The 25,451-nt window shown below is 50.8% G+C and overlaps 6 protein-coding genes across 10 annotated transcripts; 2 read left to right on the forward strand and 4 right to left on the reverse strand.

Moving 5' to 3' along the window:
- The first annotated feature begins 47 nt into the window (after nt 1-47).
- Nucleotides 48-1,489, forward strand: si:dkey-11p23.7 (V-set and Ig domain-containing protein). The gene is made up of 3 exons (XM_053843682.1): nt 48-137; nt 229-618; nt 804-1,489. The coding sequence occupies exons 1-3, from the start codon at nt 89-91 to the stop codon at nt 1,226-1,228; spliced, it is 864 nt and encodes a 287-aa protein (XP_053699657.1). The 5' UTR covers nt 48-88; the 3' UTR covers nt 1,229-1,489.
- Nucleotides 1,490-2,058: 569 nt separating this feature from the next.
- Nucleotides 2,059-4,175, reverse strand: LOC128746638 (uncharacterized). The gene is made up of 3 exons (XM_053843836.1): nt 4,097-4,175; nt 2,712-3,845; nt 2,059-2,462 (listed from the first exon to the last, which is right to left on the reverse strand). The coding sequence occupies exons 1-3, from the start codon at nt 4,173-4,175 to the stop codon at nt 2,059-2,061; spliced, it is 1,617 nt and encodes a 538-aa protein (XP_053699811.1).
- On the reverse strand, nt 3,656-6,953 carry LOC128746482 (uncharacterized). 2 transcript variants are annotated; one of them, XR_008412554.1, is made up of 5 exons: nt 6,811-6,953; nt 5,614-6,744; nt 4,417-5,492; nt 3,982-4,066; nt 3,656-3,845 (listed from the first exon to the last, which is right to left on the reverse strand). XR_008412554.1 is itself a non-coding variant. In XM_053843549.1 (3 exons), exons 1-3 carry the CDS (start codon nt 6,857-6,859, stop codon nt 5,095-5,097), a joined length of 1,578 nt encoding a protein of 525 aa, XP_053699524.1. In that variant the 5' UTR covers nt 6,860-6,953; the 3' UTR covers nt 4,279-5,094. The 2 variants fall into 2 exon arrangements, 1 of the variants encoding a protein (XP_053699524.1); XM_053843549.1 differs by lacking the exons at nt 3,656-3,845; nt 3,982-4,066 and having other exon boundaries at nt 4,279-5,492.
- Nucleotides 6,954-11,115: 4,162 nt separating this feature from the next.
- On the forward strand, nt 11,116-22,809 carry LOC128771815 (sodium bicarbonate cotransporter 3-like). 3 transcript variants are annotated; one of them, XM_053887591.1, is made up of 26 exons: nt 11,343-12,787; nt 13,349-13,430; nt 13,583-13,723; nt 13,837-13,975; nt 14,060-14,220; nt 14,290-14,478; nt 14,936-15,045; nt 15,655-15,812; nt 15,873-15,960; nt 16,027-16,173; nt 16,382-16,485; nt 16,552-16,726; nt 17,073-17,206; nt 19,723-19,819; nt 19,889-19,968; nt 20,207-20,312; nt 20,401-20,562; nt 20,634-20,747; nt 20,831-20,992; nt 21,049-21,300; nt 21,358-21,426; nt 21,492-21,665; nt 21,727-21,849; nt 21,926-21,990; nt 22,060-22,152; nt 22,219-22,809. In XM_053887591.1, exons 1-26 carry the CDS (start codon nt 12,731-12,733, stop codon nt 22,283-22,285), a joined length of 3,249 nt encoding a protein of 1,082 aa, XP_053743566.1. In that variant the 5' UTR covers nt 11,343-12,730; the 3' UTR covers nt 22,286-22,809. The 3 variants fall into 3 exon arrangements, with proteins under 3 accessions (XP_053743565.1, XP_053743566.1, XP_053743563.1); XM_053887590.1 differs by lacking the exon at nt 11,343-12,787 and adding an exon at nt 11,116-11,286 and having other exon boundaries at nt 19,723-19,968; XM_053887588.1 differs by having other exon boundaries at nt 11,344-12,787; nt 19,723-19,968.
- LOC128771821 (uncharacterized) lies at nt 17,399-19,486 on the reverse strand. Its single transcript, XM_053887606.1, has 8 exons — nt 19,318-19,486; nt 19,188-19,238; nt 18,995-19,123; nt 18,654-18,933; nt 18,469-18,557; nt 18,350-18,400; nt 18,157-18,285; nt 17,399-17,878 (listed from the first exon to the last, which is right to left on the reverse strand). The coding sequence occupies exons 1-8, from the start codon at nt 19,448-19,450 to the stop codon at nt 17,574-17,576; spliced, it is 1,167 nt and encodes a 388-aa protein (XP_053743581.1). The 5' UTR covers nt 19,451-19,486; the 3' UTR covers nt 17,399-17,573.
- Nucleotides 22,581-25,224, reverse strand: zgc:153896 (uncharacterized protein LOC569930 homolog). 2 transcript variants are annotated; one of them, XM_053887597.1, is made up of 7 exons: nt 25,036-25,224; nt 24,668-24,718; nt 24,479-24,606; nt 24,226-24,371; nt 23,533-24,156; nt 23,259-23,475; nt 22,581-23,127 (listed from the first exon to the last, which is right to left on the reverse strand). In XM_053887597.1, exons 1-7 carry the CDS (start codon nt 25,092-25,094, stop codon nt 23,066-23,068), a joined length of 1,287 nt encoding a protein of 428 aa, XP_053743572.1. In that variant the 5' UTR covers nt 25,095-25,224; the 3' UTR covers nt 22,581-23,065. The 2 variants fall into 2 exon arrangements, with proteins under 2 accessions (XP_053743572.1, XP_053743573.1); XM_053887598.1 differs by adding an exon at nt 24,782-24,908 and having other exon boundaries at nt 24,479-24,718; nt 25,036-25,223.
- Nucleotides 25,225-25,451: the final 227 nt, after the last annotated feature.

Below are 25,451 nucleotides of genomic sequence, written 5' to 3' on the forward strand. Positions count from 1 at the left end.
GAGGAACTAACTGATGGAAACTCAGGCTCAGGAGTCACATGATTGACACACACATGAACACACGCAGTGGTGTCTCACTTGTGCAGCCATGAAGGTCCTGAGCGTCCAGAGCGTCCTGGCGCTGATTATAACCACAGGTGAGTCCTTGTCTTCCTGTCTCATCTCATTCCGCACCTTTGTTTCTTCAGTCTGAGATGCTTTCTCATCTGGTCTTTCAAATGTGTTCAGGCCTCGGCTCAGGGGACGACGGCTGGTCCATGAACGTTCAGCCAGAGGTCAGAGCCATGGAGGGGTACCCGGTGGTCCTCCCGTGCACCTTCAGCCACCCGCAGCACTCGCAGCACTCCTCCCTGCAGGTCATGTGGCGTCTGGGTCACGGCCAGGACGCCACCCTCCTGTACCGCTGCACCAGCCGCCCGGGGACGTCCGCTTGTGAGCCAGGCCCACAGCAGGACCAGCGCTACCGGCTGGAGGGGAACCCCCGAGAGCATGACCTCTCCCTGCGCATCACCAGCACCAGCCTGCAGGACAACGGCCGCTACTACTGCCGGGTGGAGGTGCAGGGGCGGGACCATGTCAGCTTTGAGGACAAGATGGGCACGAGGCTGAGAGTGGAAGGTAGGGCGCCCCCTGCTGGGCTTTTTGCTGTATTTATTAGAGTGTGGTGGATTTGGTTATTCATGTAGACTTTAATCACTGATTTATTCACATTTTTTTTTTGTAGTGGAACCATTATGAATAATTCTGACAAAATTATTATAAAAAAAGATTCTGTCTGACATAACTTCCTGTCTGTTTGGAAGCTCCTCCAAAGATTCTGGCCTTGACGGTGGAGGGCAGTCAGCTGAGCGGGTACAGAGCCTTGTGTCGGGTCCAGGGTTCCCCGCTGCCGGACGTCCAGTGGCTTGGCCCGGATGACTTGCTGGAAGGCTCTCCGGTGGTCCCTGTGGCCCAGGGCTCCTCAGCCCACTACCACACGGTCAGCCAGCTCAGAGACGTGGACCCGGGTCAACAGTATACCTGCAGTGCCTCCAACCCGCTGGGCAAAGAGCAGGCCATGCTGTACGTGCTGGCCCCTCAGGCCCCACACACCACGCCGGGGCTCTCAGCTGCGCTCTTGTTGATGGTGTCCCTTTGTCTGGGGTCCAAGCTCCTTCTTCTGATTGGGATGGGTGTTCTGATGCTGCAGGCTGGAGCACTGAAGGCAGCCTGGTGCTTCAGGAAGTGATCTACCAACACCACACTGCCACCTACTGTCCGAATCAGCTTGGGAATTTGAGATATCAATGAGACTGCAAATGCCAAAAAGGTTCATCTTCTTATGTTGCTAAAATGAATGGAGGGCAGTAACATTGGTGCAGGCCAGTGAGCTGCTTGGCAGAAGTCTGAAAGTTCGTTTCTTGATGGCGATGTTTGCTCACAGGTGACCCAGCATGAGGTGAGAGTTGTGACACACCCCTGGTGTAGAAATCACATCTGTAAATAAAAATCTTCAACATCTCATTTTCACTTCTCTCTGAAACCTCTTTCTGTCATAATTGTGAAATAAAACTTCTGTTTTTGAGAAAATGCATCCAAGAGCTTTAGCCTTAACTTTTAACAGCTTCACAAGCCTGTGTTTTTCAAATAATAAGAGAAGTGAAGTTACATGTATTTAATCGAGCTTTGTTGTTTAGTAAGAGGTCAACAAACATTGACTGAACTACATTCTAATGTAGTCCTCAAATAATGACCTAAGGTTTAGCACTAACCCTGACCTCAGCCTGGACTCATGAATGAGTTTGTGTTAGCCTCCACCTGAAGCTGAGACAAAATGGACATTGATAAATTGATGACTGGTCAAAAATTCATCACAAGGAAAAACAAGTGAAGAAAATGACGGTAGAAGAATGACAACCATCTTTAGATTTGATGATAATCAGAAACCTGGATTGAACGTGTGGAGACTCAATATGGAAGAGTCCAGCGAAGCGATCAAGTATGTGCGGCGACAGAAATGACAGAGAGGATGAATAAAACCCACAGCACAGACAGAACAGACTTGGATGTTCCATGGTGCTACATGGGAAGCAGACCTGGGCCTCTGTAGCAGACTGGGTGCATGTCCATGCAGCAGTGTTCAGTCGCCCAGTCAAAGCCTTCCTCCACATTCATGGTGACGCAGTGGCGATCGTATATCTGGCTCGGTTCTCCGTCGCTCCAGTCCATCTCAGTGAGTGGCCTCTCATTGAGCCAATAGAATTTGCCGCTCCTCAGTCGGAGTCTCATCCCAATCCACACCCACTTCAGGCTGTCGTTCTTCTCCGCTGAGATTCTACTGTGGATCTGCTGCTTGACAGCGGCATTGGGGAAGCTGGCCAACTCCAGGTCTTTGTTTTTGCAGTAGGCGACGGACTCTCGCCAGCCGCCAGGCACCAACCCAATTTCAAAAGCTTCTGGTGTCACAAGACACCCGCGTGAATCTGGAAGAACCGGGAGCATCAAAGCCATCAGGTGTCATGATCTTAGGTGAACAGTTCTTATCATTCCAGTGTCAAACATATTTGGTCCACCCAGCCTGTCACCCACAAGTAAATGCAGACAGATTTTCAGAATAAGAGTCAGAATGCACAGTGTGGTCTTTGAGATCATGTTGCTGAGGGACACGGAAACACGGTCTTGTTCACAGTCACTCTCCTAAAGACTAAGTTCAGAGCGGAGAGCAATCTCACCTGGTGTTCTACTGAGGACCGGTGCCGGGTTACCAAACCACACATTCTGAAACCTTCCCATGTGGTAGACGCCCACTGTGGTGGAAACATGCCACAGAATGTTCTTTCCCTCGTCGAGTGAAATCCTTGCAGAAACATAATCCGTTCCAGTTATCGGTTGCCAATCCGGACTGTGGAGACGATCATTTCCCAGCCGCAGTCCATCAGTCTGATTCATGCGGACGATGATGACTGCAGATGTTTCTGTATTTGGATAACCACGGAGGGAGTAACAGGAAGCAAAGCTTCCCGTTGGGATAAGAGGGAAAAGGAAGTCGGGCTGGTAGAGGAGAGCCGTGCCAGCGATGCTCAGGACTGGTGAGTTGGGGTCGTACGCCTCAATAGTGGTGGATCCTCTGTTGTACACCAGGACAGCAGATCTATCTTCAGACGGCCAAGGCAGAGTGGAAGGTATCAGGAAGGTCTGAGGTTGGTTGGTTTCTGGTGGCAGGACAGTGTAGAGCATCCTACAGGTGCACGCTCGCCACCGGACACAGGTGTGGCTGAGCAGCACAGCCACCGGATGCTGGGCTCTCACTGACACCAGATCCTCCTGGCTGTTTAGATAGACCTGGCAGCTGTGGTGCGCAGTGAGGTTGCAGGTCTCACTGAGGCCTTCCAGCGTGACTTCATTGACCTGGTCAGTGTTGACAATGATGACACGCAGAGCACTCCTCTCACGGTTGGCAGCGTCTGAGATGTGCAGCGGGTGATTTGTGTTGGTGAATTCTTTAAAAGACGGAATGATATAGTTTGTTCCCAGCTGGTCTTTGGACAGAACCAGAACGCTCTGCGTCATGTTCTGCACCACGCCGACCACCTCAACCGTGATGGGCTTATTGCTGGAAATCTGAATGACTTTGTCAGAGTACACCGACTTGCCAAGCTCCAGGTGCGATCCCAGATTAAATTGTTCAACGTCTCCAGCCTGCATTTGCCAGCTGTGCAGTTGAATACCTTCCGCTCTCAGGGTCACTGTGGCATTGTGAAGCAAGGATGTGAAGTATAGCGTGAAGCGAGGCTCACGTGGATAGTAGTAAGCAACGTTTTCTGGCAAGACAACGACGAACTCCAGGCCTGTGCTGCTCTGGGCTCCTGAAAGATGGAAATCAATCAGAACGTGCAGAGTAACCGTCTGGAAATTCAGATTCAGTCCAAAAATGATTCCTCATCAGAAGGCACTGAGATTTTTAGGCTGTGATCGTCACAAGCTGAGGGCAATGGTGCTTACGTGAATCTGGGAATGAATCCTGCAGAACCAGCAGCAGAAGCCACAGCGCCAGGCGAAGCATCATGATCAGCAGGGGGTCCCGAACCTGTAGTCATGTGACATCAGCACAACAAACTGAGCGGCGGAATCTTGGACAAGTCACCACTGCGGTTGCGGTCTGCAGTGTGGAACTCAGCTAACGTTTGGTTCGGCATCTTGCAGGTTTATGTTCAACTCAACACAGCGGAGTGTGTTCTATCACAGAAGCAACATTTGTGCTTGAAGAACAGACACAACACTGTGTGGATTATTGGATTAGGTAACAGCAAAAGTCCTTTATTTATCTTATTATCTTTATGAATAATGGACTCAAATACTACACAAAATATTATGCACAGTTGTCCTGGTAGAAGATATGTTGATGTTGGTTGTGAAGTGTGTGTTAGCGTAGCTTACCTGTGTGAGTGGCTGTAAGTAGTTTAAGCGCTACAGAGAGGAGTAGCGAGAGAGGTTTCCAAAAGTGTCTCACCAGTCTGCTGCTTGTGTCCTCAGTCTTCCCTCTTTTTAATATGTAAACGTCCACATTTGTCAGTCAAAGTGTCATGTGTCTTCTCCAGTTGTTGTCTGACTGTGGGCTGTTGTTTCTCTTGTTGTTGTTGTCATCGTTCTTGTTGTGACTATTGCTGCTATTTGTTAGTGTTCAAGTCTTATTCAAGGTCAAATGTCAAATGAAAAATGATTGATGATGAAAGCCTATACATAACTAACAAACTGGAAAATATTTCTAAAATGTAGCCATTAGCTGGATGGTGCTATGCTAAATGCAATCTGTTGGAAATTTTGAGCAAATGAAAAACAATGTGCATCTTTGGTCACTTACATCAACTGGTTCTGGATTCAAATCTTTTTCAAGACCAGAGCAAGAAGGAATAATCGGTGTGTGCCCATGTTTGTGTGTGTAATGCTCCTGATTTTCAGATTATATTTTGACTAACAGATACAGCGTGATATACACTTTCATGAAACAACGTATCACTACAAACTCTGAGTCATTAGGAGTCAATAGGAATGGCAAACACAGAGAAGGGGACACAACAGCAGCTACTCGGAGTGGACGGCTGTTTAGCCAAAGAGCTAGATGGGAAGCAGAACCGGCTCTTTGTAGCAGACAGGGTTGGCTTCCATGCAGCAGTGTTCAGTCGTCCAGCCGAAGTCTTCCACGTTCATGGCAACGCAGTGGCCTTTTTCATACTGAGGTTCTCCTTCACACCAGTCCATCTCTGTGAGCGGCTCCTTGTTCAGCCAGTAGAAGTCTCCGCTCAGCAAGCGAAGTCTCATCCCGATCCACACCCGCTGCAGGTCGCGGCCCTTTTCCTCTGAGATTCTTTTATGCAGATGCTGCCTGAACTCAGCATCTGGGAAGCTGACCAGCTCGTGCTGCTTGTTTTTGCAGTAGGCGACGGACTCTCGCCAGCCATCGGGCTCTGTGCCGATTTCAAACCCCTCCGGATTCACAATACAGCCACGGTAATCTGAGGAGCAGAGCATTATTGTTGGATATCAGAGACTCAAGAGAGGTGAGAAAAGAGACAAGCTAGCGTGTGGAACAATCGATACATGTCTAGTTCAGCAGAAGCTCAGTAACCACCTCACCTGGTATTCTACTCAAGATGGGAGCCTGATTCCCAAACACACTTTGGTCAGTTGTTATGGCAATATGGTAGACGCCCATGATGGAAGAGCTGTGCCAGAGGACGTTCTTGTCTGCCGCTAGAGAAATTGCAGCGGAAACATAATCTGTTCCACTGATCTGTTGCCAGTCAGGACTGCCGAGAGAGTCTTTTCCAAGTCGCACCCCATCAGTCTGAGCCTTGTGTACCACAATAACACCAAAGTTTTCCAGGTTTTCATACCCACGGATCACAAAACAGGATGCAAAGCTGCTTTCAGGGATGAGCGTGAGGAGCAAGCCGGGCCGGTAGAAGATGGCGCTGCCAGTGACACTCAACTTGGGAGAATCCGAGTCGTAGGTGCTGATTTTGGTGGAACTGCTGTCGGTCAGAATGACGAGCGAATCATTTTCTGCGCCGTCAGCAAGGAATGGAGGGACAAGGAAGGTGTGTGGGACGGAGCTCTCAGGCTCCAGGGCGGTGTAGATGAACTCACAGGAGCAGTCTTCCTTCATGCCACAGGTGTGGGACAGCAGAACCACCACAGGCTTGTCTGCTGACACCGCCTGCAGATCTGTACCCGGGTCCAGGAAGATCTGAAGGGCCTTGTATGGTGCCAGTTCTGTTGTCTGGCCCAAACCTTCCAGTGTGACGTTGTTGGCTTCGCCAGTGTTGATGACAACCGCGCGATAAGGACCTCTCTCTGTCGCCACGGTGTTGTCCAGCTGATGATTCGTGCCTGTGAATCTACTCAGCTGAGGAACGATGTAGCGTTTTCCCAGTTTGTCACTTGGAAGAACCAGACTGCTCTGCACACTGTTGGACTTGCCGCCTATAGATTGGACAAGGATGTCCTTGTTGCTGAAAATGCGAACCACGTTGTCTGAGATCTCAGTATTTCCGAGCTCCAGCCTTTGGTCAAGTCGGACATGTTCGACGACTCCAGCCGCCAGTGTTCTCACATCATCACTCTTGTAAGTGTGCTTGATGTGAACAGTCGTGTCTCCATGCAGGGCAGTGATGTACACCGCATGGGCCGGCGGCACCGTGTAGTAGTAGGCGATATTTTCAGGGTAGACAAGCAAGAAGTGTTGACCAGCACTGGTTGTCGATTCTGGAAAAGAGAAGCAAATAGGTTGGCAGACTCCAACAGATCATTCTCTCACAACTGGGTTCTCACGTGAATCCACCGCAGCCACCAGCAGAAACAGCAGCTCCAGACCTGCCATGATGAGCAGTCCCAGACTGGCCTGATACACACTGAAAGAGGAAAGCAACCACTCAATCAACACAGGTTACTTACATTACATGAATCCACCAGAGTCACCCCCACACCTGTATACAAATACAGTCGTAAACTATGCAGCTGTAGGATCCTTGTGCTGCAGTGAGTATTATACACAGAAAGAGCAGCAGTGTGTGGTGCAGCCTCACCTGTCTGCTGCTCCACGTCTCTGTGATTCTTCTTCTCTTCAGTAAATGAGTGAAACGTGCATTTGTGAGTCAGACTTCCAACTTTGCATCAGAGGCTGCAGTGTTGTTGTAGTTGTTGCTTTTGACACGTTGAAAACTTCAAGGCATGGCATCAGTGGAAGAAGAGGTTGTCCAAACAAAAGATGGCACCTGGACCAAATATTAGTTCAGATATATGCAGTTTGTTGCTTTTTGGTTTGTTGTTTATCAAATATAATGAGGTAAAATCGTCACACAACATCATCATAAGTAAAAAAAATATTTTTTTAAATCAGACGAATTAGGATTACGGCATTGTTATACTCCTTGGGTTGTATACTATATACTTTATACTACTTGGGTTTCGAGCTTGAACATGCCGCGGTGGACTCAACACAAGGAGAAGGGATATGACGTCTCTTCTTCATCTGTCGTGAAGGAATATTGACAACCGATGAGTCCAAGACACTGCTGTCTGTTTGACTGTAAAATCAGGTTCGCGGGGCGCGATTCCTAAATTTGTATATTTAAATTTTCATTGAGGGGCGGATGCAGATACAGAGAATAGAAAACAAGGCTTCTGTGCGTCTGTGGGGGGCAGTTTGTGACTAAACACAATCCTTGTGAGGATCGTATGACTTTGTGGGGCCCTTTTGTCGGACCCCACGAGGTTAAGCCTCAATTTGAGGATGAAGACGTCAAAATACCTGGATGGTTCTTACTTGGTTGCAATGTGGTTCAGAGTCCTGGTTCAGGTTAGCCATGTGTTTTCAATGGTAAGGTTTAGGGGAAAAGGCTGGGGAATGGGTGATGGCCAGGAGAGGTCCTCACAAGGATAGAAATGCAAGTGTGTGTGTGTTTGAGGACTTCAACATGTTTTTATGTAATCCTGCTTTAGACTTGAGAGAAAGAGATGACATCATGGTGCTACTTTGACCACGCCCCCAATGACATGAGACGCGATTATGAGGACAGATGGAGTGTTCTCTATCTCTCTCTCTCACACACACACACACACACACACACACAGATCTCAGCGCTGCTGCAGGATGGCTGCGTTCGTGTCCGTGAGTGATTTCACATCCTTCATTTTCTTTGCATTCAAATTGATTCATCTTCACAATTGTGTTTATGCTACACAGACATGTGACCTGGGAGACAGTTGTGTGGATGACAGATGTGAGTCCATGCAAATGAAGAGTCTGGGTGGTTGAGGTTTAGAACAGTTAGAGCAACTCAGCTGACTGCTGCGCGAGCTACTGAAAGTGAGGAGGAGAAAGAACAAAGCCTGTTGGTGTGATCATTGTGTGCTTCATCGTCTCTCTCTGTTCTCCTGGTGCCTCAGTTAGAGTCACTTGCAAATCCAATTAAGATGAAGTAGGTCTGTCATCTTGGGAGAGGAGAGGTGGAGGGGTAGGAGGGCCCACAGCTTCATTTAGCTGAGACACTCTGAGGAGTCCTGACTGCATCAGGGTCAGACACCCCTGCAAGCCTCCAACCCCCTGACCTCCACGCTGTCTTCACCCCGCAGCTGGCCACATGCCACTACTGTCCCGCCGCCTCACCTCGCCGTGGTCTGGTCTACAGAGACTCCCTGACGGTCCTGTCCCTGAACCTGAGGACTCCAGGTTGGCAGCAGCTCCGACCCACCCTGAGACACCGCAGCAGAATGGCGAGGTAAAAGAGATTAGAGAAAAATGTTTTGTCTCCTTTCACTTAAAAGCTGAAGAGTTGTCACAGTTGGTGGTGATGGTGAGGTCAGTCGTCTGCCAGGAACACTGAGCAGAGCAGCTGCTTCTCTGCCAGGGAAACTACTGCAGGCTGACAGAAGCTGGAGACGTCAGGGCCCAGGCAAAGTTTTCAACTCTTATTTCCCCATCAGAACACAGAACCCAGACTCCATCGCTCCGACCCGACCCAAACCTGCTGGTGGGATGAAGCGTCTTGTCCTCGCTCACCTGAAGAGACTCCTGGCTCTCGGTGCGCCCCGGACCACGGGCACCTGAGCCAGCCACAGGAGGACATGCATCTGGCCTCAAGTGAGTCGGACTGGACGAGTGTACGGGTCGACTTGAGCTCAATGAAACGGTGAGATGTCAATCACCTTGGATCTGAAGCAGAGCAGAAATATTCTGGATGGAGATATGAACGTCAGAAATGAAGAGCGAAGGACTGAAGCAGAATATTTAGGAGGCATCAAGTGTTGCACTGTAAGATCGAACCTGACCTGCATGCGACATAAAGCTTTTAATATGAAGCTGGACGTGGATCATGCCTGCCATTATTGTGTCTTACTTTAAATTAATATGCTTTAAATAAGTGCAGTAGTTTCAGCAGCCCCAACAACAGTTTAAAGGCCAAATGCTGCATTGACTCCCTGTTTCCATGGCAACAGGAGAACATGGATATGGAGTCATAACATATTGTTTTAATCTCTTCAAATGCACAGAAATATTCAATTAAGCACTTTCAGACTGCTTATAAGTGTATTACAGTGAAATGTGTTATTATTACTGCTATTACCTCCTTCATTTTATGGATTGTTTTATTAATTTATGTAGCTTTTCATTTATCTTTAATTATTTAAAGAATAATTTCCTGCAAATTGCACATATTGTAATAATATCTATGACTGTATCTTCTATTTACTGTTGTGGCTGATCTATATCACTGATACTTGTTGGAAATAAAAACTTTATAAGATAACATGTGATTTGTTACTCTTGAAGGAGAAAGAGGTGAGAGATAAATGGCTTTAGAAAACCAGTGAGTTTTTTTTCCTGAGTTAATGGGCTTTTGACCTCCACATTAGATCAGATCAAGAGCGACCCTGGTTTCTTCCCCAGCAAAGAGCGTACTGCTTATCATCAGAAGGTGGATTGGGCATCACTTCTGCCAAAAACACGTCGTCAGAGGCTGAACATTGATGTGCCACTGTTAAGTTCAAAGGTCGTCTGGAATATTAATTAGTGAGCGGAGGCCGGAAGTGGAGTGTTGAATCTTCACTGTAATGAAAGAGCAAACCTGTGTGGGCCCAGACCCGCCTCTCTCACTGTGCTGCCGTATGACAACCCTGAAGATCAACCTGATCTAAAATCAGACCCCAGGACCTTGTGTCCAGCAAGTGAGACCTCACGTGTCCCAGAACTGACCCGAATCTTCTGGCAGGAAACACCAAATGCTGATTTATTTCCAAATATTGTTCGCACCAGGATCAAAGTCTGAATGAGTGTCTGAATTTCCCATTCATTTCCTGAAGAAAGTGAAAAGGGTCTGAGAACAATAAGTCTTGTGTGCAGGATAATCCGTCAGATTAGAGCAGCGCCGTGCTGCTAATCACAGATAAGCTCTTCAAAAGAACAACGTGTGATGAAAACTTCATTAGTGACTTGCAGCTCACAATTCTTATTATGTTTTCTGCCACTCATTGTTCCAGAGGTTTCCTCTCTCCGTCTACCTGAGCTCTGGAAGGGTTGAATGTCGCCACCAATTTGAAGGATTTACTCCGTTCTAAAGACAGACATGTGAAAATCTGGGGCCACATTATAACCTGGCCCACATTTATGCTGCAATATTTTAAATAGTGTTTTTAGGTCAATATATATCAGTAAACAAGAGGGATGAAAAAAAAATCACTTTAAAGTAGAAAAACGTTTGAAAAAAACATTGATATTATTGAGGAAATATGATGGTTTTTAACATTCATACATTGAAAAAAAGAAAAATCCAATTGATATGGGAAAGAGGAAAAACAAGTAAACAGTCAATGAATAAATGCTCTAAAACTATATTCAATTATATAAAATAAAGCTCAGAATTGGAGTCTGGATACCAGGATACCTTCAGTTTTGACGTCTTAAACACCAAATAAACCGTATCAACCGTGCACTTCCATGGTAACGACATCAAACTAGTGAACAAGGCAAACTTTCACGCTTTGTTACGGCTACACCACGCCCACTTCATTTATACAGCACTGTGATTGGTCGAAACTAACTACCGCTTCGCCGTGAACGTGTAGACAAGCTGTCACTCAAACGAATGGGCGGGCTGTTGGCATCGCTACTAAAAGTAGAGTCTCTGTTTAAAAGTGTCGGAACCGGCCAGACGTGAGGTCTGTTCCCTGCCGGGACCGCAAGTGCTCAGAGCCACTCGGGACATGGAGGGCAAGCACAGGGAGCAGATGAGGCCGTTGCTCACATCTGTAAGTACCGACCCCCCCCCTCCTCCTCCTCCTCCTCCGTGTGTTAGCCGCTGGCTAGCGACTCTTCCGCGGATCATCTCGACCAGACACCGGGAGCGCGTGAGTTTCCCCCGGCAACGGTCCACGGAAAACCGCTCATGTGGATGAAAACGGCTCAAGTTTGAGTGGAAACAACTTTTATCAAGTGGGATGAAGCCAGAGAAGCTGTCTTTTGTTGTGAGACGGAGCACGCTGCTGCCAGGAAGTTACGTGTCTGCGCAGCTTCACGGCTGCCCCTGAACAGTTTTCCTGGAAGACAACGTCCACACGTCGCCCGCAGTGTTCAAACCATCTTTTCATGAGAGTTGTAGGTTTTGTTTACAGTCCCAGGTCTGTGTGAGAGTCGCTAAACCAAGAGACTTTAAAAGCACTAGATAGAGTTCATTCATTCAGTTAGTCAGCGCTCGTGCGAAAGACACCATCAAAGGGCATGACACGGCAAAAAAAAAGCGTCATGTTTGTGTGACCCGCATCTGCACCCCCGAGCTGTTGTAATGATGTGGTAACTCATCTGACAGATCTAAACCTGCGTCAGGACAAACGTTTGAATCATGAGGTCTGATGAAAGAGCACTTCCTCTTCTCGCTGGATGCTGTCACCATGGCGATGGAGGCAGCGTCTGTTAATGAGAAACTTTACTGCCTCCATGTGGGTTGTTGTCAGTAACCTGCAAGTGTTTGTTTAATCATAGGCCTTATCAGTGTTCGGTGTCAGCAGGATGGCTGCTTCTAGACAAACGGCTGCGGTGAAACGCTTTTGCATTTGACAAACCAGAGGAGATTGAGGCTCGGCACTTCATTTCTTCTGCTCCACAGCCTCAGTCTAGGAAACTCACCTCCTGTCTGGGTGTCTGACGTCGGAACCGTCGTCCCCTGATGGCCTGCCGCCCTCCAGGGATTCACCTAGAGCCAGCCTGGATGTGTATGCAGGCACCAGGGAGCAGCATGGAGGAAAATACTTAGCCCAATGTCTGTGGTGGAAAACAAACCAATATAAATATGTCTGCAATAATAAGGCAGCTCAAAGCAGTGATGACTGTCTAGGAGACAAAAGTCTGGTCCTGGGGGGGCTCATCTGGCCCAGGTCCCCCAGAGTTCTCGAGCCGGCCCTTCCTTCGGATGTTTTCATTTCCTCCCTACTGCCCTTATATGGGCACTAGAGACGTCACCGGAGCACACATGTCTGTGTGTTTGCAGAGAAAGTTTGTTGTGCTGCAGAATAGGACGATAGGCTGCAGATGAGGAAGTGACCCCCTCTCACGCCCTGCTCAGTGGAGCAGCACAGCCAGCTATAAATGCATGGATCGTTGTCGCTGGTGAACATCACCATTCCGAATGGCTGCACTCTCAACTCACCGATCTAAAATATCTCCGCTGAGTGTTTCCTGGAATTTAAGGAGGCTGTGATGGGCGACTTTTGGGGGGAAGTAGCGAGTCGGCGGGTGGCCAGAGCTCTGTCACTGGTACGTAGCTGCTCTAGTTCAAGTGTCGGTCAGTGCAAACTTCCTCCAAACTAACTATTGATCAACATCAAGTTTGTTTTTCACTTTTACTGTACCAATGATTCCTCTTGTGCAGTGCTGTGGTGGAACTACTGATCTCATGTTTGAGAGACTTGTTTCCTCAAAACTTGTACTAAACTTTGACTTCTAAAAGTGAAGAGAAATTGAAGTCATTGTTTTGACTCACTGTCCCTGTATATTTATGAGACTTTTTGTTTGTTTGAAATGTGCTTGAGAGAACATGTAATCATCCGCAGGTTTACAGGTCTGACACATGTAAGTTTGTCTTAGATTGTTGTTTTCTTGATGAAGGAAAGTATACAGCATGGAAATGTACACAGGGACTCAAAGCTGATCAACGTTTGATCGGTGAAGCATCTTATAGATGAGGTCAAAGGCCATAAAAATGACTTGGACGTGAGTCCGAGAGGTGATCGGCATCTTCCTGCGGTGTGCGTCCCACAAGGCTCTGATTTGGACCCTCAGCTCTTCCGCACACAACCCCATGCCTGTGTGTTGCAGGGAAATGACGAGGAGGCGGTTCTGGACCAGGGCAAGACCAGCTCCACCCTCTACACCAACTTTGAGAAGGAGGAGTTGGAGAGTGAGTGTGTTCCTGGATCCCTCAAAAGTTCAAACTGTCATGTCATTCCGAGTCTGTTTTTTAGCCTGTCTAATGGTTTAAACATGGTGTTGACGTTAGCTGTGTGCCAGTCATGTCCACTCTCCTGTCTCTCTCTGTACTTCCTGCATTAGGCCACAGAGCGGTATACGTGGGCGTGCATGTTCCTCTCGGGCGACAGAGCAGGCGTCGGCACCGGCACCGCGCACACAAGCATCACAGGAAGCGACGTGATCGCTCAGACCGAGAGGATGGACGAGAGTCGCCAAATTACGGTTTGTTTTCCTCTCTTGGAAGACCAAACTGTCGAAGCCCCTCCCCCGTGCTGCAGGTACATCCTGACTTGAAGCAGAGCCTCTGTAGTGATTCCTGCCTCTCATCTCTGCAGACACGCCATCACAGAGAGTCCAGTTCATCCTGGGAACCGAGGACGATGACGAGGAGCACATCCCTCATGACCTCTTCACAGAGCTAGATGAGCTGGCATTCAAAGATGGCGACGTCCAGGAGTGGAAGGAGACGGCCAGGTGCACGGCTCGGCTCTTCCTTGACAGAGTGACCTGCAGCTGGCGCCGCCTCACGCTGTGGTCGAATGTGGTCTGTGTGCTCAGGTGGCTGAAGTTTGAGGAGGACGTGGAGGACGGCGGGGAGCGCTGGAGCAAGCCCTACGTGGCCACACTGTCGCTGCACAGCCTGTTTGAGCTGCGCTCCTGCATCATGAACGGCACCGTGATGCTGGACATGAGGGCCAACACCATCGAGGAGATTGCAGGTGGGAGGAGCTCCTCTGAGTCCACTAAGACACAGCTCATGGGTGCATGTCTCTGCCTCTGCTCCCTAGACATGGTGATTGACAGCATGCTGGCGACAGGCCAGCTGACAGATGGCGTCCAGGACAAGGTGAGGGAGGCCATGTTGAAACGTCACCACCACCAGAACGAGAAGAAACTGAGCAACCGCATCCCTCTGGTGCGATCCTTCGCTGACATGGGCAAGAAGCACTCAGACCCGCTTCTGTTGGAGCGCAACGGTGAGTGTGGCCAGGTTCATGTGGAGGGAGAGGAATACGCAACTGTCTGGGAGCTTCCAGGAGACGAGCAGAAAAGTTAGCCCTCCTGGTGTGCCAACTGTCACATGACTGCCACACCTGCTCCACCTGATGATCCAGGGTCAAGTTAAACTTTCACACCGGATCCCGACTCAGCTTCACTTCTAGTCAACAGACCTGAACCTTTCCGCTGAGTCGGCACCTAATAATGTCTAATCCTAAATGTGGAGGTCAAACCAGACAACGTGGTCAGCAGTTCTTGTCCAGAGTGCTGAAGAAGTCCTGAGCTCAGAGTCATGTTAGTCTTTTGTTAGTCGACTTTGCACAGTCACTACTAGTGGTCAGGAGCCATGTCCAGTGTGTTCCCTCAGTCTCTCCCCAAATCAGAGTTGGCGTCTCAAAAACCCCCGTCTGTGTGTGTGTGTGTGTGTCCACCCAGGACTGCTGGCCGCTCCTCACTCTGCGCCAGGAAACCTGGACCACGGCAAAACCGGCGACAGTCGTGCAAACGGTGGCAGCCAGGAGAACAGCACGGTGGACTTCAGCAAGGTAACTATCCCCAGAGGAGGACTTCAGTCCAGGAACCACATGAGGTCTGTGGACAACCCTGTGGAGGTTCACGTTGAGCTGCAGAGAGAAGCCATAAATGTGCATCCAAATCATTTTGGATTCTTAGTGAAATAGTGTTTTAGGAATGTAGCTTCACCACATGACGGGACGGTGGTACACGGCCGGGATGCACGCGTGTGGATAAAGTTGTACCTGTTCTGGATCCCGATCATATAGATGAAAGAGTTTGCTCTGCTGACTGATGCACGGGTTCAAACACCCGTCTCTCCTCCAGTCATGTGACCGGTCAGGGTTAGGGGGTAACAGATCTGTCTCTCAGCAGGACTGGTCCTGCATCTGTCTGATGCGAGCGGTCAGCAGAAGGCCTGCCGTAAGTCAGTCGCTTGTGTGCATGAACGCTGTCGTGTTTGTGCGTTCCGCTTGTCCTCGGAAGTCTCGTGGTCTGTGGTCCTATTTGTGAGAATATAATCAGATGCCATTATGAGGACTCAAAACGTGACGTGTTTTCCCACCTTGGAATTGTTGGCACGACATGGCGCATCTGCTGCTCTGAGGTGGTCAAATCCGAATGTGAGCTGTGTGTTCCAGGTGGACATGAACTTCATGAGGAAGATTCCCGCCGGCGCCGAGGCCTCCAACGTGCTGGTGGGGGAGGTGGACTTCCTGGAGCGCCCGATCATCGCCTTCATCAGACTTGCCCCCGCAGTGCTGCTGACCGGCCTCACCGAAGTCCCGGTGCCCACAAGGTGAGCACGACTCAAAGCCGTCACCGAGGCAGGTGTTTCAGCTATCCCTCTGCTGCTCAGGTTCCTCTTCCTGCTCCTGGGACCGTTCGGGAAAGGCCCGCAGTACCACGAGATCGGACGCTCCATTGCCACACTGATGACAGACGAGGTGGCTGCGTGTGTGGGCGGGGACTCTAGTTCAGAGTGTCGGTCTTGACTGGTCTCTCTCCGGCAGATCTTCCACGACGTTGCTTACAAGGCCAAGGATCGGACTGACCTGCTGTCCGGGATCGATGAGTTCCTGGACCAGGTGACTGTGCTTCCCCCCGGCGAGTGGGACCCCAGTATCCGAATCGAGCCTCCGAAAAGCGTCCCGTCTCAGGTGGGAGTTCTGCTTCCTGTCTTTAGTGGTACCGCTTTCATCAGAACAAATGGAATTAATGTTGGTCAAAGCATCACGTTTCTTCAGTGTGTTTTCGTTGTCCATCCTACTGAGAACGCTGGCTTTTGAGTGACGACATGACGTTTCCTCTTCTAGACCGTGATCTCTCTCTAAGCTTTGAAGACTGACACCTTGCACTTCTCTGCAGGCGAAGAGGAAATTGCCTGGCGTCCTGAACGGATCGGCTCACGGCTGTGACCTCACCAAAGAGGTGGAGCATGAGACAGGTCCAGAGCTGCAGAGGACGGGCAGGTACGTCAGAAAACACCAGACCGTCCAGTCTCCTCCAGTCTCCTCCAGACTCCTCTGCTCTGACAGGATATTTGGCGGGTTGGTGAACGACGTGCGGAGGAAAGCGCCTTTCCTGCTGAGCGATATCACGGATGGCTTCAGCCTGCAGTGTCTGGCGTCCGTGCTCTTCCTCTACTGTGCCTGCATGTCGCCCGTCATCACGTTTGGGGGGCTGCTGGGGGAGGCCACCAAAGGAAACATCGTAAGACGGAATACAGCATTGGGCTTTCTGTCATTTTTTTGTTATGGTGAACTTTTGACCGTGATGTTGAGTTTTTAGGTTTGTCCTTTCTTATGTGGATTTGGATTTGAGTGGGATCGGTGGTAACAGCTCTGCCCTGTCGGTCCATCTTTAAGTTGCTAATGCTAATGAGTGTGCAGGATGCCGTCTTCTTTGTTACTGGAACATTACAGCGCCAACTGTAGGCCTGGTGTATTCACTTCTTTTTTTTAGGAATATTGACGTGGATATTATAAATATTTCTCATCAAAAATTGAGATTTTATTGTGAAGTGCTGATAGATCAGTCTTGTCATTCTCTCTTGCAGAGTGCCATTGAGTCTCTTTTTGGGGCGTCCCTGACTGGCGTGGCCTACTCTGTGTTTGCTGGACAGCCGCTGACCGTTCTGGGCAGCACCGGCCCAGTTCTGGTGTTTGAGAAAATCCTCTTCAAGTTCTGCAGGTCGGTCGTGAAGAATTATTCACCTAAGATCTCAGTGCACCTAGTAAGGTGGTGGTTATGTGACGCGTCTCAGTGGCGCCTTCCTGAGGCGGCGCCGCATACTGCAACAAACTGCTTTAGCCTGTAATGATCACCCTTGTCCCCCCTGGATAATCCCAAATACTTCCCCAGTGACTCAGTGCTGCACGCAGATTAGAGAGGATTGTTTTAATTGCACATTTGTTTATAGGTTTAGAGCAATCATTTCTGTTGAAACGTGGCATGGATAACGGCTGAGTGACAACAAAGACTTCAAAGCAGGGCTCACTTTTTACTGTTCAGTCCAAGCGAAAGCTCCTGAGCTCAGAATGGAGCAAGATCTGAGGTATCAGTGAGGCTCAGTGCTCCCTCCCATGGGGAAGAGCAGGAAGCCGCTGAAGGTGCTGTGGTGGTTACTGTTGTCCCAGATCTGAGTGTTGTGCCACAGCACCATCTTCAGCTTGTCGCCGGCCTCCAGCAGCAGGGCGCCGCCGTTGGACGCTGTGTCGCTTCCATCTCCCGACTTGGCCTCATGAGCGATCAGCTGAATCTCCGCGTCGTTCTTGTAGAGCACCGCGCTCATGTCGAAGTTGGCGGGGGCGTTGGCGGTGAAGCGGACATAGTAGACACCGCGCACCGGAGCGGTGAACTCACCTGGGGAAGAGGGTGGGCGGGGCGAGAGAACATCATGTGATGTCCTCAACAATGTTCACTGCCTCAAGAGTTGGCTACTCTGCAGCGTCATCATCATGTTTGTTTGTGTTGGAGTGTGTTAAGAAGTGTGTGTTTTGTTTGTTGTTGTCTGTAAGAGTGTGTGGATGTTTGAAAGTTGTGTGACTTGTATGTATGTCTTTTGTAGCGGGCTCATGTGTGCAGCTTTGTGTTGCTGCTCTCTGCTGATTGTGTGATCTGTGGTGTGTTGCTGCGCTGACCCGTCTCACTGTTGTAGCTCTGTCCAATGTTGGTCAGCACATCTCTGTAGAGCAGGTTCCGGTTCCCGCTCGTGGTCTTGACGAGTCCGTTTCCTCCCAGAGAGACTGAGAAAGCCACTTTGGGAACATCTGGAACGCAGATCGCACAGCTGTTGTTGGTTCTAGTCCCAACTGTGTTAGCGTGTGACTTGACCTCTCATGGTCTTCAGCTCCGTCTCTGCTGCTGACAGCCGCTCTCTGATCGCTGCACACACACAGCACTTTCAGCACCTTCTGAATCACAAATCAGTGTTGGAGCTTTTTGTCACTCACCCAAGTTTTCAGTCTTCATCTGAGCCAGCGAAGCCTTCAGAGTTTTCATCTCGGCTGCTGTGTCGACCTGATCCAGGCTCTGATCCACCCTGGAACACAGAACACGTGACTAGGCCGGGTGGACTGGTGGAGGAGGTTCTTCCTCTTCATCTCTTTTCAAAGCCTTGGACTGCTGAGTTCCTCACATGGGGAAGAGCAGGAAGCCGCTGAAGGTGCTGTGGTGGTTACTGTTGTCCCAGATCTGAGTGTTGTGCCACAGCACCATCTTCAGCTTGTCGCCGGCCTCCAGCAGCAGGGCGGCGCCGTTGGACGCTGTGTCGCTTCCATCTCCCGACTTGGCCTCATGAGCGATCAGCTGAATCTCCGCGTCGTTCTTGTAGAGCACCGCGCTCATGTCGAAGTTGGCGGGGGCGTTGGCGGTGAAGCGGACATAGTAGACACCGCGCACCGGAGCGGTGAACTCACCTGGAGGGATGAAGATGCGGGAGTCAAGTCTCATGCCAATGATGCCGGGGTCTTGCCGCACCTGTCTGGCCGTTGTAAGCTCCTCCCACGTTGGTCAGCACCTCTCTGTAGATCAGGTTCCTGTTCCCTTGTGTCGTCTTCTGCATGCCGTTTCCTCCCAGCGAGGCAGCGAAGGCCACCTTCGGGGTTTCTGTTCGTTAAAGTGGTGTGTCAGATTGTCAGTTCAAGATGGATTAACATAAAAGTCGTCTGACCTTTGATCATCTTCAGCTCCTTCTCGGCCATGTTAAGACGATGCATCATATCTGCGAAGACAGGGTCAGCGTCAGCTCTCCAGACTGAGGATGTTCCTGGACAGCGTCAGCTGCAGAAGCACGTCTGTACCTCGGGTACCGGTCCTCAGCTCCTCCAGTGCTGCCCGGGCGCTCTTGAGCTCAGCCATCTGGTCCACAGGTTGAGCAGAGCTGGCGTAAGCCAGACAGGCCAGAAGCAGGAAGACAGAGAGACTGGGAGACATGGTGTCAGTTCAGAGACTGGACGACTGGGATAGGACTCCGCTGCCTCTTATAGGGACCTAGGTCGTTGGCCCTGGGGTTTCTGCTGAGTCAATGTTGACTCTGATATGAGCTTCTGGGCTGCTGTTGTCCCATTGATGATTTACAGCTCCGTGTCCGTCAACTGTGTCTCATTATTGATCAGCTCATGGTTCAGTCTGTCATCGATCTGGGTATGTGGGTCCAACACCGTCACACGCCCGATGTTCAATGTTGTCACTGTCCCTGTGCACAGCGACTATGGCCTGGACTACCTGTCTCTGCGGACCAGCATCGGCCTCTGGACTGCCCTGCTCTGCCTCCTGCTGGTCGCCACGGACGCCAGCTCACTGGTCTGCTACATCACACGTTTCACCGAAGAGGCCTTCGCTGCCCTCATCTGCATCATCTTTATATACGAGGCATTTGAGAAGCTGATCCACCTGGGGGCACTCTATCCAGTCAACATGAACAACAACCAGGAGAACCTCACCTCATACAGGTGAATGGAACGCTGCATGAACACCCCAGATTTTCTTTCTCCAGGTGCTCCCCTGTTGTCTCTACGTGCACCTAAACTCATCACCGATTCTTTCTTCCACCTGTTTAAGCAAGCACCTAAACTCACCACTGATTCTCTGTTACTCTTAGAACAAGGACCTGAACTCGCCACAGATTCTTGCAAACCTGGACCTCGACTGACCCCTGATAGTTCTATTCGGTGCCTGTTTGTGTTTCAGCTGTCACTGCTCGGCTCCAGCCAATGCCTCGGTTAATGTGCGGCAGATCTGGCGCCAGTTGGGCTTGAGCGCCGACAACATTACGTGGGAGCAGTTGAGCGTGCAGGTGTGACGTCTAAGATCAACCGGTCAGAGAGATCTCTGGCTCCACCTACTTGTAGAGTGCTGAAGTGCAGCAGCGCATGTGTGTGCAGGAGTGTCGGGACCTCCACGGGGACTTTGTTGGCACAGCCTGCAGCCGTGACGGGCCCTTTGTCCCAGACGTCCTCTTCTGGTCCGTCATCCTCTTCTTCACCACCTTCTTCCTCTCGTCCTTCCTCAAGCAGTTCAGGACCAAGAGATATTTCCCCACCAAGGTGGACGGACATATACACACACACACACACACACACACACACTCACACACACTGACTGAGGTCATCCACAGGTTCGCTCCACCATCAGTGACTTTGCCATCTTCCTGACCATCATGATCATGGTGCTGGTGGATTATCTAGTGGGAATTCCTTCCCCGAAACTTCAGGTCCCAGACCGCTTCAAGGTAATGTGGGGTCCAACAAGCAAAGAGAGGTCTGCTCCTCGCTCCTCGAGCCCTGACTGTTCTTTGCTCTCACATTGTCACAGCCCACTTCGAACACCCGTGGCTGGCTGATCTCGCCGCTGGGTACAAACCCCTGGTGGACTCTGCTCGCCGCTGCAGTCCCGGCTCTGCTCTGCACCATACTCATCTTCATGGACCAGCAGATCACAGCTGTCATCGTGAACCGGAAGGAGAACAAGCTGAAGGTGAGGCGGCCGGTCGTGGACCCCAGGATCGGTTCTGAGCACGTCCCTCTTTGCAGAAGGGCTGTGGGTACCACCTGGACCTGCTGGTGGTGGCGTTGATGCTGGGGCTCTGCTCCATCATGGGCCTGCCCTGGTTCGTGGCGGCCACCGTGCTCTCCATCTCCCATGTCAACAGTCTGAAACTGGAGTCGGCGTGTGCGGCGCCCGGCGAGCAGCCCAAGTTCCTTGGCATCAGAGAGCAGCGCGTGACCGGCTTCCTGATCTTCGTCCTGATGGGCTGCTCTGTGTTCATGACCTCCGCCCTGAAGGTGAGCCAGTGTTGTGGGTTCCTTGTCTTCCATGCTGAAAGTTCTTTCCCTCCGGAGTTCATCCCGATGCCAGTGCTGTATGGGGTCTTCCTCTACATGGGCGTGTCTTCGCTCAGAGGCATCCAGGTGAGTCTCACAGTCGGTCCTGCATCTGAGGTTGCTGGTTGGATGTCCTTCGTTGTCACCTGCAGCTCTTTGACCGCATCAAGCTCTTCGGCATGCCGGCCAAGCACCAGCCGGACCTAATCTACCTACGCTACGTGCCCCTGTGGAAGGTCCACATCTTCACGGTGGTGCAGCTCGCCTGTCTCATTGTCCTGTGGGTCATCAAGGCCTCAGCCGCCGCGGTGGTCTTCCCCATGATGGTGAGCCGTCGGGTCGCCCCATGGCGGGAGTCATAGATCACATGTTGTTTGTTCCGCGCAGGTCCTGGCGCTGGTGTTCATCAGGAAGCTTCTGGACTTCTGCTTCACCACCCGAGAGCTGAGCTGGCTGGACGACCTGATCCCTGAGAGCAAGAAGAAGAAGGACGACGACAAGAAGAAGGAGGTGGCGTCGCTGTCATGTGGTCACCAGGAGGCGCCACTGTGTCTCTCTCACTGACACGTGTCTCTCCGTCTCCCAGAATGCTCAGCGGATGCTGGAGGAGGAAGATCCCCCGTTCGAACTAGAGACCTGCGTCAAAGGACGGTGAGTTTTCACCAGTCTTTACTGCCACCTAGTGTCAGGAGGGTCGACATGATCCTGTTATGGTTCCAGCACGGACCTGTCTGTGGTCAACATCTCCAATGAGGTGGACAAGAGTGGCGTCTGGAAGTCTGTGAACTCCGAGAGCAAGATGGGGAGAGCCAGGTGAAATTATGGTGTCCAGCCAGCAGAGGGCGCTGCTGGGCTTCACTAACGTCCACTTCTCTGCAGCCACGAGAAGCTGAGCGCTGTTCAAGACAGTGGATGCAAAGTGGTGGACACGGAAACATCGCTATGATGCAGCCAGCTGGTGGCACTGAAGGCACCAAATCTGCCTCTGTTTTGATCTCTTTGCTCTGTGAAACTGGGGCAGGTGCAGCAAACATGGCCGCCCCCTGCAGACGACTTCCTCAGGGCCCGAGTAATTGGATCGAGCTTCTGTGGTCACATGACCGTCATGTGGCTGTAGCCAGGTGACTGCTACCTCCCGATCAAACACCCGTTCGAACAGCGAATCCCAGCTGCACCTCACGTGTGACTCGACTCTCTCAACCTTTAAATGGACTCCATGCTCTTGACCCTGGCCTCCACTCGGCACCGCGATCGACATCCCACCCAGTCCACCACACTTCATCTTCACAGCACAGTCGACAAACCTGCCTTCTCAAGAGTTTTAATACTGTTCGGATTTCTTAATGAAACAAACGTTTGTATTTAATTCATCAAACTGATTTGTGAGTGTGTGTATCTGTGTGTGTGTGTGTTTGTGACCTTGCTGCTTGTGTAGATGCAATAAATCAGTTTGGCGATCACATGATCGGTGTCTGTCGTCATCTGGTCACTCAAAAGACATGCCACAGGCCTCATGTGGCCAGGTGTAGATGTCACAGGTTCGACTCCTGTGGAGGACAAACTCGGACGTCCAGGCAGACACTCCCTGTAGTGCGAGAGCGAGTGAGCTGTCTGTCCCTGTATGAGGTCACAACATGCTGAAGTAGAGAATCATCCTCATTCAACAACACTGTGGTGTCCATGTGCAGACTCTGCCTGCAGGTCTGTGGATCAGATCATGGGCCGGCTACGACAAGGCGATGGTGAAGAGCAGGAGCAGCAGCGACACTGTCCCAGTCTGCGATCCTCCTGTAACACAAACATGCTGTTGTAACTGTTGCTTTGAGCCATAACAGCGCCAGCTACAGCTGGCTGATGTCTGAGGCAGCTGATATTGGACCCAAGTCAGAGGCGTGTGGCACAAGCACCGTGTCACTCACCTCGCAGCATGGTCTCAGTTGCCGCCAGAGAGCCGTTGTGCGGCGCTGCCTCGATCCGCAGCAGTCGGCACATCAGCGGGTAGATGTGGATGCTGTCGAACGGCTCCGACACGTAGTTCTTCTTGAAGTCGGGGCCGAAGGCTCTGAAGATGGCCTTCATGTCCATCTCTCCGCTGTGGTAGCCGTGGTCTCCTTTGTTGACGTAGACGATGAACCTCTGAGAGGGACGCAGGGTCAGCGCAGACGCAGGCTTGAGTTTGAGTTACACACTCACCGAGTTCAGGTTGAAGCCCAAGTCTGCCATGAGGACGATGGGGGGCAGCCGCTGGCTCTTCGCCAGGTGGAAGCTCTCAGGAAGCTCACTCTTCTTGTAAACGGTCAGATTGGGTGCCTGTGAGAGCAGGTCGAACACCTGCTGCTCCTTCCCCGGCCTTGGTGTCAGGATGCCAAACCCGCCGTAGTCCAAGATCTCAAAGCTAGCCAGCCTCAGGAGATCGAGGTACTTGTTCAGTACGATCTCCTCCACCTGGGGGCGTTTCTTGACGGTGGTCATGCCGTGATCCGAGGTGATGATCACGTTCAGGCTGTCCGTCAGGCCGTGGCGGCTCATGGCCTCCCTCAGGTAGCCAACCAAGCGGTCGATTTGCTGGATGATCCTCTTCCTCTCTGATGTGTCCGGACCGCTGTTGTGGCCCACGTTGTCGGGCTCGCCGTAGTAGAGCGTCACCAGGTCGAAGTCTTCCTGCGAGAACCATCCCATCACCTCGTCAATGTTCTGCTGCCACTCTGTCTCGTTGTCGTCCGGGTGACCGTACGACTCCACCACGGCTCGGTTGACCGCCTGCCCGCTGTAGTTGGCGGCTCCTCCCGGGTAGTGGAAGGAGGCAGTCTTCAGACCCTGATCAAGGAGACACCAGTTTGGAACAGGTCTTCACCTCAGCCCACCTGACAGCAACAACCTCCTCACCTGGTTCTGGGCTGTGATCCAGAGCGGCAGCGGCCCCCTGTTCCACCACTCTGACTTCTTTAGCGTCAGTTTGTGTGGAAGCTTCAGGTTCGTTTTGGCGTTGAACATCATGTTATGGACGACCTCATGATCTTCCACCCACCGACCTGACACGAGGCAGAACGGTGTGACTTTGACTTTTATGTTGAAGATCAATGACGGAAGTGAACCAAGTCACCAAAGTACACATATCTGAAGGTCAGCAGCTCGATACCTGTGATGGTCGTGAAGTGGGATGGCGAGGTCATGGTCAGCATTGGCGGTGTGATGTACTTGGCCTTGACTCCGTCCAGAACCAGCTGGTCAAAGTTCGGGGTGTCCACGTCCTGGTCGTAGTCCCACCTGAAGCCATCAAAGGAGATCAGGAGCAGCTTGTTCCTCTGGTCCATCCTGGTGGGCAGACCTGAGGTGGACACCAGCAGAGTGCAGAGCAGCAGCGGCAGCCTCATCGCAGCTGAGGGTGGAGGTCAGCGGTCAGATCAGTGAGAGAGAGCGAGAACCTTTGTGTTTGGATCACCGGCTTCAGTGTGAGTCCGTCAGCATCGGAGTCCAGCTGCCAAGTGCAGTGCGAGTCCATCAGATCAGTGCAACGTCCTCCAGGATTAATGAGTAAACTCTGATAGGAATCTGCTGAGACCCGTGACCTGTGATGATGGAACAATGATTAAAGTGAAACTGGAGAAACTCAGTTCAAGGCTGCTGTCGAGGAGACTCAGCACTTTCCTGGCGATAACGCTAATCAAGCCAAGATAACAAACTGGAGATTAGCACCTTCTTTCTTTCCTGACACCAGACATCCGTCGGAGCTCACAGCATGATCTGGTCTCCATTTTTATTTGGACAGACCCAGCCGGCCAACATCAAGTCAACATCCTTCCTGAAGTCCAGACAAGAGGCCGAACGATTGTGGATCAACATGCTGAATATAGAGAAAGAGAAAACATTACTGTGAACTTCTTTCAGATTTTTAAAATCTCATAGGGCTTTTTAAAAATATATATTTAAAAATATATATTTATATAGAATTAATTAAGTTGACTGACTGATAGCGTGACTAACGACTCTGTTTTAAAAATCTAAAATGAAAGGTAAAGCCGAAAAATAGACAGTCATGTAGCCCAAGGACAGGTTGGCGAATAGTTCTTCTATCAGAAATACTTCGGAGGAAACTGTGGCCATAGCGCCTG

This window comes from Synchiropus splendidus, chromosome 15 (genome assembly GCF_027744825.2).
Source record: "Synchiropus splendidus isolate RoL2022-P1 chromosome 15, RoL_Sspl_1.0, whole genome shotgun sequence".
Lineage (NCBI taxonomy): Eukaryota > Metazoa > Chordata > Actinopteri > Syngnathiformes > Callionymidae > Synchiropus > Synchiropus splendidus.